The 23,130-nt window shown below is 37.0% G+C and overlaps 5 protein-coding genes across 5 annotated transcripts; 1 reads left to right on the forward strand and 4 right to left on the reverse strand.

The window, feature by feature from the left end:
- Positions 1-761: 761 nt before the first annotated feature.
- Positions 762-2,038, reverse strand: EAF02_011016 (uncharacterized protein; the record flags this gene model as incomplete). The annotated part of the gene is made up of 4 exons (XM_038907064.1): positions 762-896; positions 987-1,267; positions 1,364-1,484; positions 1,538-2,038. The coding sequence occupies 4 exons, from the start codon at positions 2,036-2,038 to the stop codon at positions 762-764; spliced, it is 1,038 nt and encodes a 345-aa protein (XP_038753090.1).
- Positions 2,039-2,756: 718 nt separating this feature from the next.
- On the reverse strand, positions 2,757-4,078 carry EAF02_011017 (uncharacterized protein; the record flags this gene model as incomplete). Its single annotated transcript, XM_038907065.1, has 3 exons — positions 2,757-3,025; positions 3,086-3,369; positions 3,436-4,078. The coding sequence occupies 3 exons, from the start codon at positions 4,076-4,078 to the stop codon at positions 2,867-2,869; spliced, it is 1,086 nt and encodes a 361-aa protein (XP_038753091.1). The 3' UTR covers positions 2,757-2,866.
- Positions 4,079-4,860: 782 nt separating this feature from the next.
- Positions 4,861-6,912, reverse strand: EAF02_011018 (uncharacterized protein). Its single transcript, XM_038907066.1, has 5 exons — positions 6,491-6,912; positions 5,969-6,427; positions 5,240-5,916; positions 5,100-5,189; positions 4,861-5,049 (listed from the first exon to the last, which is right to left on the reverse strand). Exons 1-5 carry the CDS (start codon positions 6,651-6,653, stop codon positions 4,954-4,956), a joined length of 1,485 nt encoding a protein of 494 aa, XP_038753092.1. The 5' UTR covers positions 6,654-6,912; the 3' UTR covers positions 4,861-4,953.
- A 170-nt stretch (positions 6,913-7,082) lies between these two features.
- EAF02_011019 (uncharacterized protein) lies at positions 7,083-8,624 on the forward strand (the record flags this gene model as incomplete). Its single annotated transcript, XM_038907067.1, has 1 exon — positions 7,083-8,624. The coding sequence occupies one exon, from the start codon at positions 7,083-7,085 to the stop codon at positions 8,622-8,624; it is 1,542 nt and encodes a 513-aa protein (XP_038753093.1).
- A 2,380-nt stretch (positions 8,625-11,004) lies between these two features.
- Positions 11,005-12,433, reverse strand: EAF02_011020 (uncharacterized protein; the record flags this gene model as incomplete). The annotated part of the gene is made up of 3 exons (XM_038907068.1): positions 11,005-11,293; positions 11,353-12,223; positions 12,382-12,433. The coding sequence occupies 3 exons, from the start codon at positions 12,431-12,433 to the stop codon at positions 11,005-11,007; spliced, it is 1,212 nt and encodes a 403-aa protein (XP_038753094.1).
- Between the last annotated feature and the right edge of the window lie 10,697 nt (positions 12,434-23,130).

The following is a 23,130-nucleotide window of genomic DNA, read 5'->3' on the forward strand; positions in this document are numbered from 1 at the left end:
TCGTTGCATACATGTATCTAAGTTTTCTTTGAATCTCTAGCTCTGTGCGAGAAACACCAAAAGTTTTAAATGTAATTTTGTCATCTAATTAAAAATACGTCTGTTGTGTAAGCAATGTTGTACTTCACATCCACACTGTCGGTACTTGTGCGAGTATACTACAGGTTACGGAGTGAGACAGGTAAAACATGTGTACTTGTGAAATTTACCCTTAATTTTATATAAAATCCATTTGAACACAAATGGGAATGTGGCAACGCCATGTTTCATTAATCCTTACTCATTCCCAATAATATTTTCTTCGCAATACGTCATTTTCTTGGTTTAGCACTGAGAGATTTATTACATACCAGTAGTTTCAAAATCCGACTTCAGCTACAAGTCAATGTAACACGTACTGCGCACATAAGATAAGAACAAGCATTTGAACGACCGAACCAAATATTATGACGATATCTTGGAGAGAAATCAAGATTGGAGTAGTATGATTAATAAGACCTTATTCTGCTTTTGACAGACTAAGCTGAACAATACGAGAGAGGGGTATTCCATGACCCATATTTAGTACAAAAAATCTTGAAATATAAAACATCACCATAAATTAGACACAAGGAAAATACCCTACTCAAACATCCATCGACTTTGTTTGCATGCCATCAACTTTTTTCGTCCTCAATCCTCAATCTTCAATCCTCAAGTACCATCTCACCATAATCGGCTTTCTAAACCCGTCCCGCACCATTCTTCTCTATTCGTAAAAATCAATTAGCTTTCTTAGCCTTTTCCGCATTCTCTCTTCCCTTCTTGTAAAGCTCCTCTATCTCCTCCGGAGTCTTTCTAGATATCGTTCCCAAAACATGATCCCAGAATGTTGTGTAAACCTGCGAGTAATTTGTCTATTCATTGAACCAATAGTCAGTTTTAATTTTCCAAGTCTAAGCCCGGTTCATCATCAAAGGAGTTACAGGGGACAATCAGCAACTTACGGTAGCACCCCAAGTCTGGTGATGTATATCATGAAACGAAGTATCTTGTTCGCCCAACCATTGGATGGGATTCCATGGGAGTCTGTATCCACAGTGATCATCGACGCCTTTCAACACGCTGACGATAGAAAAGACCAAAGCTTCACGCAGGTGAAGTCCGGAAAAGTAAAACGCAACGCTGACTCCACAGGTATCCATGATAAATGATTCGGTAAGAGTATTGTAAAATGCAGCGAATGCGTAAGGTGCGTTGACGCGGTGGTGTAGGGAGTGAATATTTCCTGATGAGCCGGAATAGGTTAGCAATTTGATAAAGATTTTTTAGAGACAACATTATGATACATACGGTATAGGCCATCTATTTTCATGAAAGGCACGATGTCCAAAATATTGCCATGCGTCGCTAACGAATATGCAAATCGCGAATCGAGCTGCAGGTGCAAGAAGCCAATATATCACTTGCGCGACTACCATCTCCCACGCAATAATTCCTCCATCCTTTGCACACATCAGCCATTGTCGAGATGATAAATTCAGATCAATTAACTTACAGACGTATTGATATTAACACGGACCGGAAGATGCAAAGACCCTTTGGAGTTCGCAAGATCTAATCCCAAGCCCATCATGCTCATCCTCAAGCTCCACTGTATCCAGGAATATCCTTTCACAACCCTCTCCGCCCACATAGCAATATCATAATCCTCTGACCCTACCATCTCTTGAGTTCCAAGAACACAATAGCCTAAGAATAATCCCCATGCCGTCTGGAATAGCTGCTGTCCGAGAATAGAGCGCAGGACTTGGGGGATTGTGACACGATTGCGACTTTCGATTTCGGCTGGTGTATGAATGCGGTAGCTAGACCAGATATCATAATATGAGATGATAGACCAGAAGAGAGCAGTGAGCCAGTATGTTAAAACGGGAAGTAGGAGGGTAAGGTGGAAGTCTGAGATGTGAGAGGACATAGGCGGGCGAGGATAAAGGTGAGGAGATGACACCGTATAGGCGGGGGTGAAGGAAGAGGTATTGGTCATTGGAGTATCCATTCTGAGTGATAGCTGGTACCAACGATGAGAGAAAAGCTTCAACGCTGGAGAGATTTAGTTGAGACTCCAAGAAACTCAAACTGAAATACTACTTTATAGCAGAAACGCTCAGTGAGCCATATCCATGTAGTTTTTTTCGGTTGTATTCATAGCACAACCATGATAAGTGCACTTAACATTGTCCCGATTTGTAGCAATGCATACTTAAGTTACGTCGACAAGAGAAAATCCATGGTGGCGCTCATAGTATGCACCTGTATGATTCAGCTGTATCGACCTGTTTGTGGCTGTATTGCTCATCACATTCAAGAATATTGTTTACGAATATCAGGTTACGAATATCAGGGGTCATTAACCGACACGATGATGGAAACGCGGCACACAATTAGTGAAACTAATCAGGTGGTGACAACCAGCGCTATGCCCAAACAAGACGGGTATATTTTCCGTGCTTGATTAAACGAGTATAGTAGTCCATCAGTAGAAGATTGAGACACAAGTTAATGGAAGTCATGAACATTGCGTGCAGTGTTTTCGGTAGTCCGGACTGCAGCCCAGCTAACAGGAACTATTTAATATTGAAATTATCCTAACCACTGTATTGACTTTCAAAGCTGAAACACTTTTGACTACTATCTATCTAAGATAACAACTATATCAGGATGACTGAAACGTTCTCCAAGATTCAAAATCTGACGAATTCAAATTAAATTGCAGTCTGAACTGCTGGGCACATTGACTACAAAGAATAGGTAACCCCTCCATATATATTTTCGACACCGAGGCACAGGATGCTTTATCTCCGGAGGTAGATATTCTGAATCTCCTCTACGCCGCTTTCAAATACACGATTGTCACCTCGTCTGTCTCCCTGCGAGCTTTGACTAACTCGCGAGTTCGAGCGTAACGCATGTCCGCCCCTGTAGTATCAGTCCATTCGGTCCCAAAGAATTTATCCCAAAATACTGTGTATGTAGAATAGTTATACTAGGTAGACTCGTGTTAGTATCTCCAGAAACAAAATTGTCTCAAGACCCGAGATTTCACTGACCTTGAGACCCAACTTTGATGATGCAAATCGTGAAATGCTGCATTGTTTCCATTGATATACCCGAAAGGATCCCATGGAAATACAAAATTGCAATGATCACTAATGGTCTTTAACGTCGCTAGCGATGTCACAATCATTCCCTGACGAACTGAAATTCCTGAAATGGTGTTTGCTAAGGCAAAGCTCAATATATCCATAAAAAGAGTTTCGAGCCAATGGGCATACACGGCTCCATAAGCATAAGGAACGTAGAGTTGATGATGCTGAGCATGTACAATCCCTAGAAAAATTTTCAGTTAGAAAAATTCGAGTGAAAGGATTTACAAAAAGGAGATCCTGTACGAACGATAAAGAGTCTTGTTGATGTGGCAGAGACGATGTATAAAATAGATCCATGTATCAACAATTGCGAGATACACGAAGAACTGTATCGCTGGAATCGCGAAAGAAACTATGATACGCGCCAAGTTCCACTCCATGGCAGTAAATGTCGGGCTTGATAATATCTCATAACTGTTTGCCGAAATATGTGATAGCAAAGGTGTTTTGCCAAATTTCGATATGAGTCCTTGAGTATCTAAACCGAGCAATGACAATGCCCAAGGGATGACCGTAAGACACTTTCTAACCTTTCGCACCCACTCATATGTTTCACAGCCCCCAATTTCCACAAGCTCCGGCTCGTTGTTGTAAGTGAGAAGTATTCCTATTACGATCTGTATAACATGATAACGAATGACAACAAGAAGACAGCCCAGCTTTGACACGCGGTTTCGATGTAGTTCCTCCTTCGGTGGGTGGATGCGATAGCTGCTAAACAATTCAAGCTCATTGACGATGTAAAAGACTACACTCCCAATGATGTAAACCAATGTGGGCAGAATTACACCCAACGTGTGATCAGACATCCCAGATAACAGAGGTGAACGAGGGTGTAACGCGCAAGATGGCGCTGGGGAAAAGGTTGAAGTGTCTGTGAAATTCGACATTTTAGGTAAATGAATAGTACCAATTGAATATGAAATTTCGAGGCTTGATAGCAGCGAACTGTTGATGAACAAGAGAATGCTCTTCAATGGAACTTGTGAAGGAGAAATGTCGACTCCAAAATAGTAGAAATAGACATATCGAAAGGTTGCAACTTTCGAGGTTGCCCTTGTATCCTCCTAACCTTCTTGGGGAGAGGCTGCATAAGATATATGGTGCAACAAAGGCTGGGATATGAGCTATGGAATTGCTACACCTGTGGAACACAATAGCAATCATAATTACGAGACGCTGTAGTGCCAAGACTACGATCAAATCGAGAAAACATTGAAGGCTAGGAAAGTTTTATGTTAAGCTATCCAGTCTATTCCATATACAACAGAATATTGAATTTCTATTCTTAATGTACTTTGTTTATTCTTCTTGGTAATTAAAATTGAAAGGAGTAGTACATTTCATGCAACTTAACCGAAATACTAAAACAATACCAAAACACATTCGATGACATAGCAAACTAGAAATTGAGACTATAGGAATACAATTCCGATTGGGCAATAGTACTCATCTTGGGGTCCAGCTGCAGATTGACGAAGGTATTGTTGGTATGGGTCTTTTCTTGAAAATTACTATCCCGAAGCCACGTTATATCACTCTTGATTTTACCAGCTGGAGGTTGATCGCCAAGGACGCTTATCCGGGCGACCATGTTGTTCCGATAAATAAATATGCAAGATGAGAAAAATGTGACAAGATCGAAGCCGAGTTAATATGCAACGGGACTACCCATGGATGTATTTGCGCAACAATCAGGCAATAATGCACAGTAAGACAAAACAGAACTGCGGAAATCATTGATTTGTGGACAAAATGTAATTATCTATTCATAGATACCCTTCTCAAAAGTTTCCGTATCATAAAACAAAGCTGATATGGTATTCCCGTTAAATATACGCCCCTCGAGTGCATTAACAGCCTGTCTAGATTAGCTACAGTCAATAAAAGAGTGGCAATTGAGTTACGTACCCTCAGAGCTGATAACTGATTAGTGAATTTGACGAAGACTTTTGCTGGGGCACTTTGCCTATCGATATAGACTCGTTCAACCCGTCCATACTAAAGCTTGTTAGTGGATGTTTTTCAGCCATTGTCACAATCGAGCATACCTTTTCACCACATTCATCCCCAATCTCCTGCATGAGACCCCCATCCCCTGAATCTTCTACTTCCTCATCTAAATCCATATTATCTACCATTCCACGCAGCACAATGACTTCTGACATCGGTCCGAATCTGCCTGTTTCCTCCTCCTTAACAAATTTCTTACCACCAATGATCTTTCCTCTGCCCCCCGCATCGCGAAACCCGCCGCCTTCTGCATCGGACTTCTTCTTCCGTTTGTCAAGTTTGACCTGAAGAGGCGTAATCATACCAGAACCATCGGCCCCCAGTCCTGAACCTTTACTCCAGCCATATTTAGACATTAGACGCTCTGCAAACCCTTTTTGACCCGGACGAAGTGATTTTGGCGCATTCTCATCAGCTTCTCCCTCATCTTCCCCATCTGCTTCGTCTGCAAGAGCTTTATCTAGCTCTGCTTCCGAAGCTGGAAGATCACTTGGCGCCGGCGGTAGGTTATATCGCACTGGTGCTCTGGAAATAGCCCCTGTCAATGGTACTGGTGGAGGTAATGGCTGATCTTCGGGAGGTGGAGGAGGTGGATTAGATTCTGCCCCAAGAGTAGGGCTATAACAGTCACTTTGTGGGGACTTTGAACGATCTTTAGGAGGAGAATCAATTGGGGGTGGAGCAAATGAATAATTCGGAGGCGGGGCAAATTGGTCTGAAAATCATTAGTCCCATGAGAAAAAGAAGTATAAAGAGAGATCACTTACTACCAATCTTTGGACGATATGATTCCTCGTCATCACTATCGCTTGATGTCTTCCGCGCCATTCTATGAGCATAAAGTCTATCCTTCCACTCTTGTACCTCTCGAACCTTCTCATCACTATTCTTATATTCATCGTAGTTGTTTGGCCGCGAAGGATCGTAAATATCGTCCCAATCTTGCGCGACGGCTTGCTCTTCCCTATTCTTCTTCCTTCGTTTCCTGCCACCTCTTTGCCTTTTCTCTCCGACATAGAATCCATTCACGTCATCATCGTCAGCGGCCCAATCGGCCAAGGTGCTCTTAGAAGCAGGTTTGGCAGCATTGGATGTGGTAGTCTTCGCGACTACATTGCTCGGTTCACTGGCATTCAGACTGGCAATGACAGCTTTTGGGAATGACGATTTCGCTTTTGGCTTTTGAGAAAGCTGTGGTCTCCTCGTGGGTTGAAATCTAAGGGCAGCTATTCAAAAATTGAGTGAGCTGCGCAGAAACGTAGATTGAATTCAAATCATTCATAGCATACCAGCATCAATTTGGGGTTTCTTAGAAGCTTCATCTTCCACTGAATTGAAAACAACAGGTCCTTTGGTAATGGAGCCGGGTGTATCACTCGATGATGGATCTAACAAGTTTGCATAGAGAGAAAGCCCATTCCGTGCAGGAGTAGCATTGGGAGGATTAGACATATTGATATATTAACCATGCAAAAGAAAAGCAATCAAATGGAGAGACCGTTGAATGTTGAATTTCAGTTGTTTGCGAAACCACAGCCTGGCGCATAAGGCTGTACCTGGTAGATGTCACCAAAGTCAGGTGACGAGGAGCTTCTGTCAGATAAGGGAAGGACGCCGTGGATAAGAAGTTAAGGAGAGGCGCGGAACCTTTGCGAGCTCGGAAAGCTTAGAAAGTCTGGGAATGGTTCTTATTAATCTCATACGTGACAATCAAGTTTCTCTTCCATCCTAACTTAAACAAAAGGACGATATTTGAAATTTTATACCTCATTCGTTAATTCATCGGATTCTTCAAGTTACATTCTGATCTTGGCTCTATTTCATACCTTGTACTTATCGTCGTCTCAACCAACCATCGTCTACGAACCCACGCAGGCCAAGATGTCTGCTGCTACCCTCGCCAATTCCTTCTCCACAGGCAATACTACCACAGCAATTATTGTCCCAGGAAAGCAACCTCTTACGATTACCTATAAACAGCTCACCGCCGAGATATCCTCATTTCAAAAGAAGCTCGCCAAGCTTGGTGTCACACCACAAGCTGCAGTATCAATTGCTCTACCAAATACCTATGAATTCATTATTGCCTTCTTAGCAGCATCATGGCAAAGAGGAATTGCTGCACCTCTCAACTCCGCATACAAGCAAGAGGAATTCGAATTCTATATTGATGATTTGAGCTCAGCAGTTGCTCTCGTTCCCAAGGATTCGTTTCAGAAAGATGGACCTGCGGTGAGGGCTGCAAGAAAATACAATGCGGCTATTGCAGAATGTTACTGGAATGGCAGTGAGGTTGTTTTGGATGTTAAGGATGAGGGAAAATTGAAGGGGAAAGGAAATCAAAAGGTTGAGCAGGCGCAACCAGATGATGTTGCTTTAGTTTTACATACCAGTGGAACGACGGGAAGACCAAAGGCTGTGCCATTGACACACAGAAACCTCACTACAACTATGAAAAACATACAAGCTACATACAAGCTTACTCCTGCGGATCGTACCATGCTCGTTATGCCTCTATTTCACGTTCATGGACTTTTAGCGGGTTTCCTAGCTCCATTAACGTCCGGTGGTTCTGTCATCGTTCCCCCTAAGTTCTCTGCTTCAGAATTCTGGACCGATTTCATTACACACAAAGCAAATTGGTATACAGCCGTTCCAACTATCCATCAAATTCTCTTGAAGAATCCACCGCCCACAACCAAGCCCAACATTCGATTCATCCGATCATGTTCTTCCCCTCTGTCTCCAACCACTTTCCACGCTCTGGAAGAAACATACAATGCTCCTGTCCTTGAAGCCTACGCCATGACAGAAGCGTCCCATCAAATGACATCCAATCCTCTTCCACCGGGAAAACGTCAACCTGGCTCTGTGGGAATTGGTCAAGGAGTTGAAGTACGAATTCTCGATGGCGAGGGTAAAGAAGTTCCGATTGGTTCTGAAGGAGAAATTTCTATTCGCGGCGAGAACGTCACGAAAGGTTATCTCAATAATGAGAAAGCCAACAAGGAGTCCTTTACCAAAGAAGGATTTTTCAGAACTGGTGATCAAGGAAAAATGGACAAAGATAGATATGTGTTTATCACTGGCCGTATTAAGGAACTTATCAATAAAGGAGGCGAGAAAATCTCTCCTATTGAGCTAGACAATGTTCTAGCCCGTCACCCTGCTGTTTCCGAAGCTGTCAGCTTTGCTATACCCGATGAAATGTATGGTCAAGATGTTTGTGTTGCTATTGTATTGAAGCCAGATCAAAAGTTGACTGCATCAGAGTTGAAGCAATGGATTGCGGATAAAGTGGCCAAGTTCAAGGTGCCAAAACAGGTATACTTTTCGGATGTCATGCCAAAGACAGCTACAGGAAAGATTCAAAGGAGAATAGTGGCAGATACTATGCTTAAGCAACCTAAGGCTAAATTGTAGAGCTATCTAGCTACCTTTTCAATCCGTTTAAGGGGATAATATCTTTATGCAGATGTATTCCTAGATGTACTACAAATTTCGTTTTCGTTAATACACATACTTGTGTTTTGATTTCAGAGCATGTTTTTTTAGTTAGAATTCAATGAAAATTGTCAAGAAATTCATTCGAACCTCTCTGATATAGTAGAATGGTGAATGAATAGCTACCTGCCACTGAGTACACTACTAGAGTACTTCTTCCCCTATTCATCACATCTCATTCATCTTTCTTTCCCTCTACCCATCTATCCTCGTCATCTTTTTAATCTGCCCCGTCACTATAACCCCAAGATCCGTTCTAAGCTAGGTAGGTTACTCCATATCCACTCATCCTTCCACTCATCCTCCATCCCTCCATCCCTCCATCCATCACACATATCATCCTATACCGAGATCTCTATTTAAATTTAAACCCATAATCTTCCACCTTCCACCTTCCAACTTCCAATTTCCAACTTCCAATATTTATCTAGCTTCGATCTTCCTTTCTTTCTTTCTTTCTTTCTTTTCATCTTATCTTATTATATTGTATTATTCTATACAAGTTAAACTCATCTCATATAATCCCCTTAAGTGATTTTATATGGATATCTAGATTCTAGAATCCTGAATTACTTGTTTATATTTCCTGTTTATACATCTGTTTGTTTGTATATTATTGACTGATTAGTTGACTGATTGACTGCTGATAGACTGACTGACTGCTGACTGACTGACTATCTAACTATTCTGTATTTTCTACAAAACTTCATCTCATCTCATCTCATCTTGTATTCATTCATATCCCATGTCAACTTACCCATCCATCTATAACTACGATACAACTGCTTTACCCATCCACCTCCCTCCCTCCTTTCCACTCCTCCTTTCCACTCCTCCTTTCCACTCCTCCTTTCCACTCCTCCTTTCCACTCCTCCTTTCCACTCCTCCTTTCCACTTCTCCTTCCAAAGTACTCACCACTCACTACTCACCTCTCTAACCCTACTACCCATGATTCAGCATATTTTTCTCTTCTCACCTCGCCTCTTCTCACCTCATCTCATCTCACCATTTTCTCTTTCATCTTATCCCTCCTCTTCTATCTTTCTTCACCACTCTCGGTATTCTCCTCTCCTTTCCACCTCTCCTTTCCTTTCCACCTCTACTACCTACCTACCTACCTAATATACTTACTACACAATATCATAACATCTTACCTACCTAGATAGATAGGTATTCCTCATCCAGTTTTCTCATCCAATTTTCTCATCTATGCTATTCTCTTCTTCTATCTTCTCATTCCCCTCTCATTCCCCCTCATTCCCTCCCTCCCAGAACAATACATCCACTAACCCGACTAAACTGGATCCAATTAGCTCTACTCCCCATCACTACTCACCCACATATCAACCTTTCTATATCAATCCAACCCATCTATATCAAATCAATCATCAACCATCATCCATCATCCATATATTTCCATTATCACCACTCACCTATATCAACTATCACCCACTCACTCACCACCTATCACCACCCACCCATAAATCCAACCCTATCCAACCCTATCCAACCCCCTCCCCATCAACCCCCTCCCCTCCACTCCACTCTACACCCTCTTCCTACCTCCCTACCTCCCTACCTCCCTACCTACTAGATACCTAATAAGAGTCATAATCAATAAAGTAAACACAACAACACAACACACGAAACATGAAAACATAAAACATATAAACATGAAACATAAGACAAATGACTCAATATACCAAGAATATCAATATCAATCTCAATATCAACCTCCAATGACACACTCACACTCACTCACATCCACAACAGTCCTGATATTTATTGCAAGACCCACACTAATCAACTCAAGGATCGAGACGACCCGCATTCTAATCAACTTCATGATACACTACACGGTAGATCTTACAATTACCGATTCATTGAATCACATCAAAACTTGGCAAGGTCGAGAACACACAAGGTCATGTAACAAATAAAGACAGACATTATAGTATTATGGTTTAAAAAAGAGATTCATTATTATTCTCTGCACTTCTCAATTCCAGGGAAACAATATTCAAATGTACAATTTCGGATTCTCTCTTCTCAAAAGCTTAATGTTTCCCACCCATCCCCTTAAATAACTTCATGGAATTTTCTGTATACCATCAATGTGACAGGTGCACAAGTAGAGCAACCTTGACAGCAACAGATATGCAAAGCACACGCCCCTAATGATCCTAATGAAGGTGAAAACCGCTCAAAAGCTTATGAAAAGTCATGTAAAACAGAGAGAACGTGGCATATTAGGTCTAATGTGATAATTAAAGGAAAAACGCCGACGTCCCAATGATTTACAACAACATGCTCAAGAAACCTCCGATGACGGAGACACCCATGACTGCCTCGTTAACACCGTAGGAGACAGCAGCACCCTTGCTAGAAGAAGCAGAAGCACTTGAGGAAGAGCTGGAGCTGGAGCTGGTTCCGGTTCCGGATTGAGCATTGGCGGTGGTCTTGCAAGTGTAGGTACCTTGGATGTTACCGCTGTCATGCTCAGACTTGAATCCACTGCAGTCGATGGAGGTAGTGGATTGCATGTTGAAACCACCCTTAACGTCGTTAAGCTTTGGCAATACAGGGCTAGAAGTAAAATGTTAGCTAATCCTCAAAATACGAGTTTGCATCATTCAAGAACTTACGTAGTGAAGTTTCCAGAGAAATCAATAGCACCTCCAATTTGAGTCAACTCTGGGAAGTTGATAGCATCAAGAGCAGAGTTGTTGGCAATTTGGAAAGCACCTCCAACGGTCTCGAGCATAGGAATGGTGATGTTGGCGAGGGATGGGTTAGCAACGAAAGCCAATCCACCTTGTCCGTTGGCAGTGTTACCGACGGATGTCAAGTTTGGTGCATTGAGACTGGTGAAGTAGTTCTCGTAGAAACCGAGGGATCCGTTGACAACGGCCAAAGATGGAATGCTGACACTGGAAACGTTACGGAAGGTCATGTTGGCGGCCCAGATCAAATTAGGGAAGCTAACATCCAAGTTCTTTCCGTTGGAATCGATGTTGAGAAGAGTGGTGACATTTCCAACTTGGGTGCTGAAGGTCTTGAGACGGTTGTTGTTGTTGATGTTCAAGGTGTCAACGGTGTTCAAGTTGATACCATCGAGAGTGCTCAAGAAGGTGTTGGTAATGGTGACACTCTTGGCAGTGCTAACGGCATTGGTGAAAGTGAGAGCTGGGAGAGCTGGAAGAGCAGCCCAGTTGATCGTTCCAATGGTGTCAAGGACAGAGAATTGGAGGGTAGACAAAAGAGTCAAATTGCTCAAGCCGAAAGTACGATCAATGGTGGTAAGAGAAGTACTTGAAAGGGATGTGATGGCTCCATTGTTCTCGACCATCAAGCTACCTTCGATGTGTTCAGGTCCATTGAGTTGAATGGTGCCAGATGCGGTAGTACTGATGACAACGTCACCAGAGATGGTTTTGCAATCAGCCAAAGCGGTGGCATCAGCAGCACTGTTGATGGTGGCGGTTGCTTGGGAGCAAACAGAGGCGGTTGTAGCAGCTAGATGTGGAAACGTCTGTTAGTATTTATATCACCTTGATTCACCATTCTCCCGTATAAATTATGAGGCACCACAGATCGAATTGATTACTCTCCTGGTGCCCATTGATGCACAGTATCCAACCTCTGAATATATTGATGAAAGATTGAAAACTTACCAGAAACAGTGCCGACGACTGCGAGAGCCGGGAGAAGGGCTTTGGAGAACATGGTTGATTTGAAGTAGCTTCTACAGTGACTTCGCAATTGTTAGTTCAATTATTGTAAGAAGAATGCAAAAAGTGTTGATCGAAGATGAATAAATTTGGGACGAAGTTGGAAGATTGTTCAATGGAGGACGAAGTGGCTAATGATCCGAATTCCTGAAGAAGGTGGTGCGAGAAATTTGAAAGCGAGTTGCAAATGCAAGAACCAACTTGTTGAAGGAAGGGAAGGAATCAAACAATCAAACACACGAGAGATGTGACGAAGGAAGGAATTGATTGATGGATTGATATGGATTGACCGATTATTGTAATGAGTGATGATCGAAATGACTGGAAGTGAATGTATACTCTCATTCTTCCAAGAGGAAGGAGATGATGATGGAAAGCTTTCAAGAAATCGACTCACCCTTTTGATTTGATGTTGATGAAATTACTCTTTCTCTTTTCGACAATTATACGTAGAGAGATCCTTCTGTGCGTGTCGGATTGTTGAGTGCGATTCGAATATTATTAATGTAAGTGAGTGATAGAATCTTAACGACAGTAATGAAGTGGTGGAAAGAAAGCAATTGGAAAGAAGACGACGATATGAACTTTTTCGAAGAGAGAGAGAGGGAATCAGGTTTCAAAAAGAAGTGGGTGGCTTTTTCTTCAAAAAGGTTACAGGCGTAGGAAATGAAATCCAATCAAATGAAATTCTATTTCTTCCCTCAGAAGTTGGCAGGGCGGCCGGAAGTGGTCAAAATCCCTAGTCACTCATAAAAAAAGGGGAGGATCCTAGTACGAGAGGCTTGTTTTAGTCGTGAGTTCCTAGTGAATTCAAGTGAAGTTTGAAAAAGTTACGAAAGTTAAAAGAGGTCACGGGAGATGTGATTGGCTGCGAGGGAAGCTTGGTATGAGTATTCCTTTCTATCTCTTACCCGATTCGGCAAAAGCTCTTGCTTGTTTTAGTTTCCCTTTGTTGGTAAAAGCTAGCTATTTAGGTACGGGTCGGTGCACCGCGGGTATAAAAAAGGATCTAGAACTTTAGTCTGTTCCACTTTAGTCCGTTCTAGGTAGTATTACTCATCACTCGAGCCTTCATTAGGTCATTATTCATCCGAATGTGATCTCAATGGATCTAATAATACAAATGTGAATACCTCCCGGTCCATTTCCCATGCCAACGGCCCTTACCTACCTAGGTACGAATCTACTTTTTATGGATACTCGGAAATGAAGAAGTGGATGAATATCAGCACATCACAATCATACCTACCACCTATATACTACATCCAGTTACACCTGACCAGTACATGGTGGAAAGCTTGTTGTTGACCTTGCCCAGTTCAAAGGGTACAGTCTACAGCACATTTCTTCCACTATTGAATCTCAAGATCAAATGAATATCTCCTTGGGATTCTATATCATCTCGTTATCTTGTTATCTGGATGATTACGACTGAGTTAAAACCACCGAGTGATACGTTGATTGCAGAAACAAAAGGGAGAGGAGTATCAGTCTCTAGGATTGTTGCGCATCATTCCAATGAATGGCTTGAGAACCTCTTCCTTTTCATAGTACGACGTACGGCACAGGGACGACTCTTGGAAGATGCACTACACCATCCAACATCATAACATTACTGGCTGGTGAAAGTGTATACTAGGTAGGTAAATCAGTCACTAGTGGATCTTGGATTCGTTGTTCAGGACGAATCTCTCATGTACTGTGAAGACGCTTCATCGTTCATCATTCATCATTCATCCAAAATAACTTGGATGAGGAGTTTCAATGGATTGATCGCTGGCCTGGTGGTTTTAGATTGATCCTTTAGTGATGATTACGATATTCCTTGGGTACCGACCGGTATTCTTATTTCATACCAAAGGAGTTTCTAACGTCTAATATAGACATAGGAATCTTAACCTTACTCAGCTTCTCTTAGACTTCTTGTCTTATACTAATCATATAAATAGCTTTTCTCCAACGCTTGAATGCTTCAGAGTTTATGGATTTTATATACTAGGTAATCAGTCAACTACATATACCTCTTACGATCATGACCTCCTCCATACCCATACTACAATGCATCTTTGACGGATAAAACATTACGATTCATCCGTGGCCAAACTCCATCTTGAACAATCGAATTGTTTACCAACAATCCAATCCTACTCTATAAATTATGAAAATTAAACTCATCTCAATCGAGTTAGACGTCATTTGCCATTTTATTTCTTCTGCAAGTGACAAGCATCTCGTAATCACTCTGATGCATCTTGGTCCGAGTGCTCAACGTTAGTCCAAGATTTCAAGCAGACCAAAGATTACCCCTGAAGATGATTTGGGATGTTCGACTCCGTACGTCTTGGGTCCGAGATGGCTCGATGCATGATTGGTTCGATGGCTTGATAAATGGATCTTCCCCAATTCTTTTTCTAACACCTAGATAGGTATTCAACCTAGTACGGAGTATTCTGTATTCCTTTTCCAAGGTTCCAAGGTTCCAAGGTTCCCTTCTTCCTGTTCGATATGATATTGATTACCGGTATATATGTATGTATGTACTCGAGTACTTGATTTTGTAGTTCCAAGGCGAGGAAGAGGATGAGGATGAGGACTTGGGTACTTGAGTAGTGGATAGGTAGTGAATAGTGAATAGTGAATAATGAACAGGTGGACAGTGGATAGATTCAAGATTCAAGCCAGCATGAATACCTAGGTAGGTAGTGAAGTTTTGTGCTGTAACTTGTAACTTGTACGATAACTTGTTACCGTGAACTACTGTACATAGCTACCTCGTCCGCTAGCGAGCTTAAGCAATAACCATTCGTTCGTTCGTTCTCAAGTCAAGACGGATAGACGGATAGATGGATAGATGAATAGATGAATAGATGAATAGATGAATAGATGAATAGATAAATAGATGGATAGATGGATAGATGGATAGATAAATAGATGAATAGATGAATAGATGAATAGATGGATAGATGAATAGATGGATGAATAGATGGATAAACATTAAATACGAATATGATGGATAGAGGTAGATATTTCATTCTCTTTTAGGTATTTTAGATTTTAGGTATTTTTTATTTTGATTACAGGGAATTGGGATGAGGATTGAGATTTGAGATTTGAAAATGTTCTGGAACTGAGAGAGGAAGGGAGGCGAGGAGAAATAGATATATATTATCTCATTCTTTTCTTTAAGATTTAATACTATGTTTGCTATATTATTATATGAAGGATTTCATTTTGTTTCCTTCTCATTCGCCTCTCTCTTTGTCTAGGTATCTAGTGTGACACTTTGCCTTAGAAGAACTGCGAGAGCAGGGTATAATTTATCCTTAGAATCTACAATTACAGAATTAGGAGTAAAATACTTGTAGAACGCTCTTATATATTAGTTATATATATGTGATTGTGTATGTGCGCAAGCATATATATAAGCAATCACAACTGCGATTGGGTGTGATTCATGATACTACCCTTCCTTTCGAAAAAGTTTACCCTTAAGTTTCACAATTACTTAATTTGTAAATATATCGGCAATCTCAATAAAGTATCATTATTTATATTATAACATAGCATGATAAATGGGTATATATACAAATTTTACTTTTTTTGTAATAAAAAAGCATATAGGAAACAGAGAAAACCGTTTTGTAGCCTAACAATAGTGTAAAGCCTTTGAAATATATAGATCACTCGAATTTCCCTTTTTCTTTTAAATCTTTTCCGGTTATTTACCTTCTTTGTATCCCTCAATTAATAATCAATATGCTTTTTATACCATTAAGAAAATATAATAGCAAAAGCAAGTTATTATTAATATAATTGAAGTAATAGAAGAATGTATATATAGTAATAAATTATTTATTTTTCTTTTGTATTTGCTTTATTAATATATTTCTTTACAGCTTATGGTAAAGAGAACGTTTATCTCTTTTGTTATGTAAGGCAAATATTCTATTAAAGAAGAGAAGGAGTTGAGCTGTAATAGGAGTAGTAGTAATTCTGTTGACGAGGAGGAGGATAATAAAAAAGATGGGTTAAATAACGAAGATATATATAAATAAGGCTTTCTTTTAATATTTCTGGTTTACGATCAGCTTGTTTAACAAATACAATTATAAATACCGAAGATAATATACCTGAGAGTAAAATCAATCTTTGATATACTTATTGGATATATTCATTTTATTATCTTCTAAAATAGAATTCGGAGAAAGAATATAATTTCTTGATTGATTGTATTGATAATTACAAAAAGAAGTTCACTAATAAGTTGACTATAATAATATATCATTTTTGTGATCTCGAAAATGATAGCAAGATAGTTGAAAAAGATATCCTGAAGGCCTTGTGTTAAAGTTAATCTGGTCGCAAATTCGATATACTCTATTACAGAAATATTGGTTTTGTTGATATTAATAAATAGGGATTTTTAAATAAAAGGTTATCAAAAAAAACAATATCACAACGGGAACAATATATTTGGAAAAATAGCTGGGTTTGTACTAACTGTATACACAATTGTGTTTCCGATAAGGAAAATAGTATCTGCTATCAACTTCCTGGATAATTGTTTGATCAATTTCGCTATTTGCTTTATCTAGCTAACAAGTATAAATGTGAGTATTTATCTGATAGGAATATGCATAAGATATTTCTCTAATACCAATCGGCTGTTGCTGAGTATGGCAATATGGCAGAGGTAAGTTATAACTTTGCCAGCTTTTAGTAAAGTTAACTCTTAAAATAACTTGATATATGGAAAGAGCTAAAGAGTTATATTTCAAAAGAAATGCTTTTTTTTATTCTTGCTTGAAAAGCCGCAGAGTGTCGCATAGCAGAGATTGCAGTGTAAGGAGATGAATTGGAGCAGTAGTATTAGCTCATTGTAATTCAGATGAAAACAAAGCTTTCAGCAGTTTGTAAATAGTTGGATACGATTGAGCGCTAGTTTGGTCTTATTATCGCGTATACTGCAACTAAAGATTGTTTTGTCTTTCGGCTTATGGTTGTTCTGTATGTACTTATCATCACTGTTGGCTAGGGACTTGACTAATATTTCAGTTTGAACCATTCAGTCTTTGCTATTATATCTTGCCCAACTATAACCATTAATATCTATAAAAGCTTTCTTTTTGATTTGATTTAAACCTACTGAGCAAAGGAAAAGATTTTCTTTATTGATATTTCATCTTTATCTAATCGCTTTCAGTTTTTATGTGATTAGGATTTTCTTTGTTACAATAATAAATTAAAGAAGTTTTTTCTATCTTTTTCATTTATATATTAATTATTATCTGTAAAATCATAATTATTCTTTTCATTCTTATAGAGGCGAATCCACTCTAATAAATACGCAGGGGGTCCTAACAGAATGGGATTTTGTAGGTAGAAGTCATGGAGGTAGTGCAAAGCAGTTTTTAAATTAAAGGCAGGATATCAAATGAGATTATTATTAGCATTCAGCCATAATACTCTATACTTAAGCTATCGGCATATTTTCTTTATAATTAGAATATATTCCACTTTCTATTCGATATTATTAGTAATATTTATTAGGAGCAATAATTTGAGGATTTATTCGGAAAATAAATCATTTATTGCTTTGCAGAATTTGCTAGATGGAAATATAGAATGAATTTTTATAGTAAGTAATAAGTTTAATTAAAAGGAATCTCCGGCCTAATTAATAATCTTGAATCTACCTTAAATAGAGTAATCCAGTTTTTGGATAGTTATTATATCGAAAAGTTCCTTATATTGAGCTATACATAGTCTCCCATATCGAAATCGATTAAGTAATAATGTGAATTGGCTAATTGAGATATCTTTTCTTGTATACACAAGATATTTTTTTTTGCTCGATTGAGTATTAGTTTATTATATTTAATATATTCTCTAGTATCAATTATATTCAAATTATCGATAGGTATAATGAAATCGGATTTTCAATCCTAGGGATTGTAGGGTAGATAGCTATATAAAGTCTCATATAAGGTTTGATTATTTAATAATTTATAGGAAGTATGAGTTGAGCGTAATCTATTATTAATAGGAATTCAGACTAATTATCTTGATAATAGCTTATAAAAGTCATAAGTGTTATTGGAGATATTAATTATAAATCTCAATTTAACCGTTAGTTTGTGGATAGTAAGCAATAGATAACTTGACTTGTATTTCTAAGATATTATTGAATTCTTACTAGAATTTGGATATAAATTGAGAACCACAATCAGAAATTATAGTCTCCGAAGTACTGTAATATCTGTATATATAGTATAGGTACAAGCAGGCCTGATCTCTTGAATCAATTGATTTATAATAGGATATTGAAATAGCTTATTTGATTAATTGATTGATAATAACGAATACATTGTTGTAACCGTATTTATCCTTATTGAAACTGCAGTAATCCATAGTAATATATTACTATACTTGCATAGAAATTGGGAGCGGATAAAGGAAACTGGGAATGCGATCTCTTGATATAGAGCTGCATTTGCATTTATAGTAATTCTATATATATTGATTGATTGTATCATTTATGTTCTTCTAATAATATTAATTGGCTAAAAGAGTGTAGGTCTTTTTAATATTAGGGTGTATAGTGGAGACTGAATTGTAAACTTTGTAAATCAAATAGATTTGCAGATTTTCGGTGTTTGGTACATAAAGTCGATTGTTGTAAAGCAAAAGTCCTTTTTCGAATATAAAATACTTATATAATTTGATAGTTTAAATATACAAAGCTTTTAAATTCGAATAGAATCTATTTATTTCAATAATACGATTTATAATATCGAAAAGCAATATGATTATATATATATTAATATTTGCAACTATATTCAGATCTTGCTGTAGAGATTTGTGTATAATCTTTATATCCACCTGATTATCTTTTATAAGCTGTTAAAGACAATTCTTTTTTTTAATATTATTCTATTAATTCAACTCGTTAATACAACGTGTAAGCGTATTTGTAAGTGGATTGTTCTTTTCAGTATAATATATAATAATAAAGTTATAATTGGCAAATAATTCTATTTAGCATATTTATCGAATATTCAGCTATTTGGTAGACATAAAGTACTCGAACATTTTATAATCAGTGTACACTTTAATCTGATACAGGGATCCAGCAAGTTCAGCTTTTTAGTAGCCTAGGGATTTAATAATTACAAGTATTTCTTTATTATGAACTTTATAGTTTAATTTGATAACAATCATTATTTTCGAAAAATAAGTAATTAATAATTATTTATCATTATGCTTTTGAGATAGTATATTAGTGATTATACTATCGGATATATTGGTTTCCAGTATACAAGGTAGTATATAGTTGTAATACTATAGGAGAAAAGTGGAGATAAGTTTATCTTTGAGTATATCAAATATAATTTGATAGGTTTTATTGAAATGGAATTTGATATTTGCTTTTGTAAGTTTATAAAAAGGTTTTGCTATTATATCATAATCCTTAATAAATCAGCAATAAAAGTTACAAAAATCTAAGAATAATTGAATACCCTTTATAATAATAGGGTAAGTTTAAGTAGCAATTATTTTAATCTTTTCTGAATCGATTTGTATACTATCTATAGAAATGATAAAATCTAAATACTTTGTACATTTGATATTGAATTTGCATTTCTTAAGATTTGCCTGAAGGCTAGCGGACTCAAGTTGTTCGAGGACATATTTGATGTATTCCTTGTATTCATCTTCGTTTTCAGAATATATAAGAATATTATCGAGATAAGTAATACAGAAATTATCTAAATAGTTAAATAAGATATTATTCATATATCGTTGATAAGTTATAGGGCTGTTTGTCAGTCTAAAAGATAAAACTTTATATTTGTAGGAATTATATTGAATATAGAAGGTAATATATTCTTCGAAAGCTGGATCCATGCGGATGTAATAGAACACTTATCAAATATCTAATTTGGTATACACCTTTGCATTAGCGAGTTGTGCGAGTATTTTGTTAATAAGAGGTAAAGGGTACCTGTCTTTATGTATTAAAGAATTGAGTAGTTGGAAGTCTATATAGAACCTTAAGCTTCTATTTAGCTTTTTTACAAAGAGAATTGGCGCTGCGAATAATACTTGACTGGATTCTATAAATCCTTTAATAAGATTTTTTGTAATATATTCTTTAACAACCTTAAGCTATTCGAGTGATATCTTATATAGAGAACTATATTTGAGAGCTTTTTCACTTTCTTCTTCAAGTATAATCTTGTGATTGTATAATCAGGAGAGATAGAATATTAGACTCACACTTAGAGAATACTTAATAATATTACTAATAAACTTTGGGGATTAAAGACTCCATCTCGATATCTGCAATAATACAATTGAGAGTAGTGATAATTTCTGATTTAGAACTGTTTAAAACAATAATTACAATTGAGATTCAATAATTATTATTTTAACTAGATTGTGAATCAAGATGATATTGTCAATTTTTATATATGTGACTGTAAAGATTTTATAATCTTTACTTTTCTTATAGGTGAGTTGAAATTGAATTGGCTTGAGTATATAAATGTCGAATATATCGGAGATACAAAGTGGAAGGGATTTATAAACAGATTGAATAGAGATTTGACTGAGAGTAGGTTTCTTCTTCAGATTAACTGAAATCTAAACTTCGATTATATTTGAGATTATTGTATTAATCTCTTGGGAAGGGATAATAAGTATTTTAAATATAATCGATACTATGATTGGTTATCCATTATTAAATCGATGGTACATCTTTTCCAATCAGACATTCCGATTATCAGTATCTTTTTATCTCAAATAACTGATTCTGAATTATTGAAGACTATTTCTAATTAAAAGTATATTTTTTGATAAGAAAATAATAGAAGGATACTCGAAAGGCTATTTAAGGTGTTGATTAAAATAATCAACTTTAACTCAAATCTCTGCCAATTATTTGCAATCTAGGATTATATTATATAAATCTAAATCAGTAATAAGAAATAGCAAATAAGACTATTGTCGAACATTAATCATGAAATTAAAAAATATGAAATAAATGATAGCTTTATTTTGTATATTATTGTAGCTTTTGATTTCAATTAATGATTCGAATAATATGAAGTGGGATTTGAATATAGGAAATAATAATAAAAGGAATATCTTATTAATAAAAGCAAAGCCATTTGCTTTGGAATCTATGAGAGATTGAATATTATATGAATATTCGTTTTTCGAAAATGTATATGATAGATTTATAGAATTATCTCCCATTAGTTTTATCAAATTGAGAAATCTTATATCCCGGATCGCGCTTAGAAGGAAACTTCTATCTAAATATATTGATTTAAATATTAGTTTTTAACAATACAAACGGATTCGATAACTTCCGCTTGTACTTTTTGATTTACATCCTCCTCAGCATTCTTTTTTACATCATAGAACTTTTTGTTTTCTCTAATCTCTTGGATTTTGGTTATAACATTTACATTACCTATACATAACATGAAACTGCAATTCATTTTTGATATAGGGATAATAATACTACAATTGAAATTGTTTTCTGAAAATAAAGTATTATTTGACTTGAAGGTTTCTGTATAGCTAGTAGGAGTGTAAGGAGGATATTGGGTGTGAAACTGAGTAGATGGATTCGAATTACCTAATGAACAAAAAGTGCTTTTAGGGGTAATCAACAAATCGGTGTTACTAAATAGCTTTCTAAAAGGTATTTCTTTAGTTATTTTATAATAATTGTATTCTTGAAGTATAACTTTGAGTTTATTGATCTTAATAAGCTTGATAATCAGATTCTTAATAATATAGTATTCATTGATATAAAGATTAATAGTTTATTAAAAAAAATCGGATATTTTTCTTTTCAGATTGCAAAGAAGAGTTATCGGATTAGTAATTTCTGTTTGTGTAACTAATAATCTAAACCTGTGATATTATACTAGGAAGTTTCCTTGTTGAATGTTATTAGGCATAACCCAATATTTATATTTAGTTTGTGTATAATTGGCTTTAACAAAATTCTTGTAAATAACTGTAAGCTGATTGATCAATTGCTGTTCTGTTAAGCAAGGGACTTAAGTGTATAATAAAAATATATATTCTTGTACCTCTCCTTTTGTTTGATTTATTATATAAAATCGCTATTACACTTTTGAGATAAGCGAATTTTTGTAAAGTTTGAATTGCTCGGTAACTAATAGCTATCAGAGACTTGTTTTTGGTTTTATATTATCTTTGAGTTTGAATAAAAGATTGATAGGCTTTGGAATGTATAGATACTCTATTATAGTAATAGGTAAATGAGAGTGGGATGTTTAATGAATTTGTAGATCGCTCAGCAGGGTGATTGGGTTGAGAGGGGTCTGCTATTAGTATTTGGAAGGGATTGTTACAAAGACTGATTTTGTGAGCAGGGGTTTTTCTTGTTCTTCCTTTTCCTGGTAATAGGAGATACCCTTTTAATAGAATCGATTAGAATATTAGAAGTCCGGACTCCACGATTCGCAAAGGAATTTGTATAATATTGCTATCAATATCTTGAAAGTTAAAATGAATAAATAATATTAAAACTATACTATAACAATTTGTTTTTGAATCTTACAATTTCATTTTATAAATTCTCAAAGTCTTTAAGAGTTGGTATTTGTTCTTTCTATAACAGAAAAGTGTATATCAGCATGCTATTCT

The sequence above is a fragment of the Botrytis sinoallii genome (assembly GCF_014898435.1).
Source record: "Botrytis sinoallii strain Bc 23 chromosome Unknown BSIN_029, whole genome shotgun sequence".
In the NCBI taxonomy this organism is placed as follows: Eukaryota; Fungi; Ascomycota; class Leotiomycetes; order Helotiales; family Sclerotiniaceae; genus Botrytis; species Botrytis sinoallii.

What these genes read in the sequence shown, in the direction of transcription:
- EAF02_011018 (XM_038907066.1), bottom strand. Translation starts at nt 6,653, where the DNA reads ATGTCTAATCCTCCCAATGCTACTCCTGCACGGAATGGGCTTTCTCTC. An exon ending in GAAACCCCAAATTGATGCTG is followed by an intron (nt 6,428 to 6,490) that starts GTATGCTATGAA and finishes ATTTTTGAATAG; the next exon opens with CTGCCCTTAGATTTCAACCC. An exon ending in ATCAGTTATCAGCTCTGAGG is followed by an intron (nt 5,050 to 5,099) that starts GTACGTAACTCA and finishes TAATCTAGACAG; the next exon opens with GCTGTTAATGCACTCGAGGG.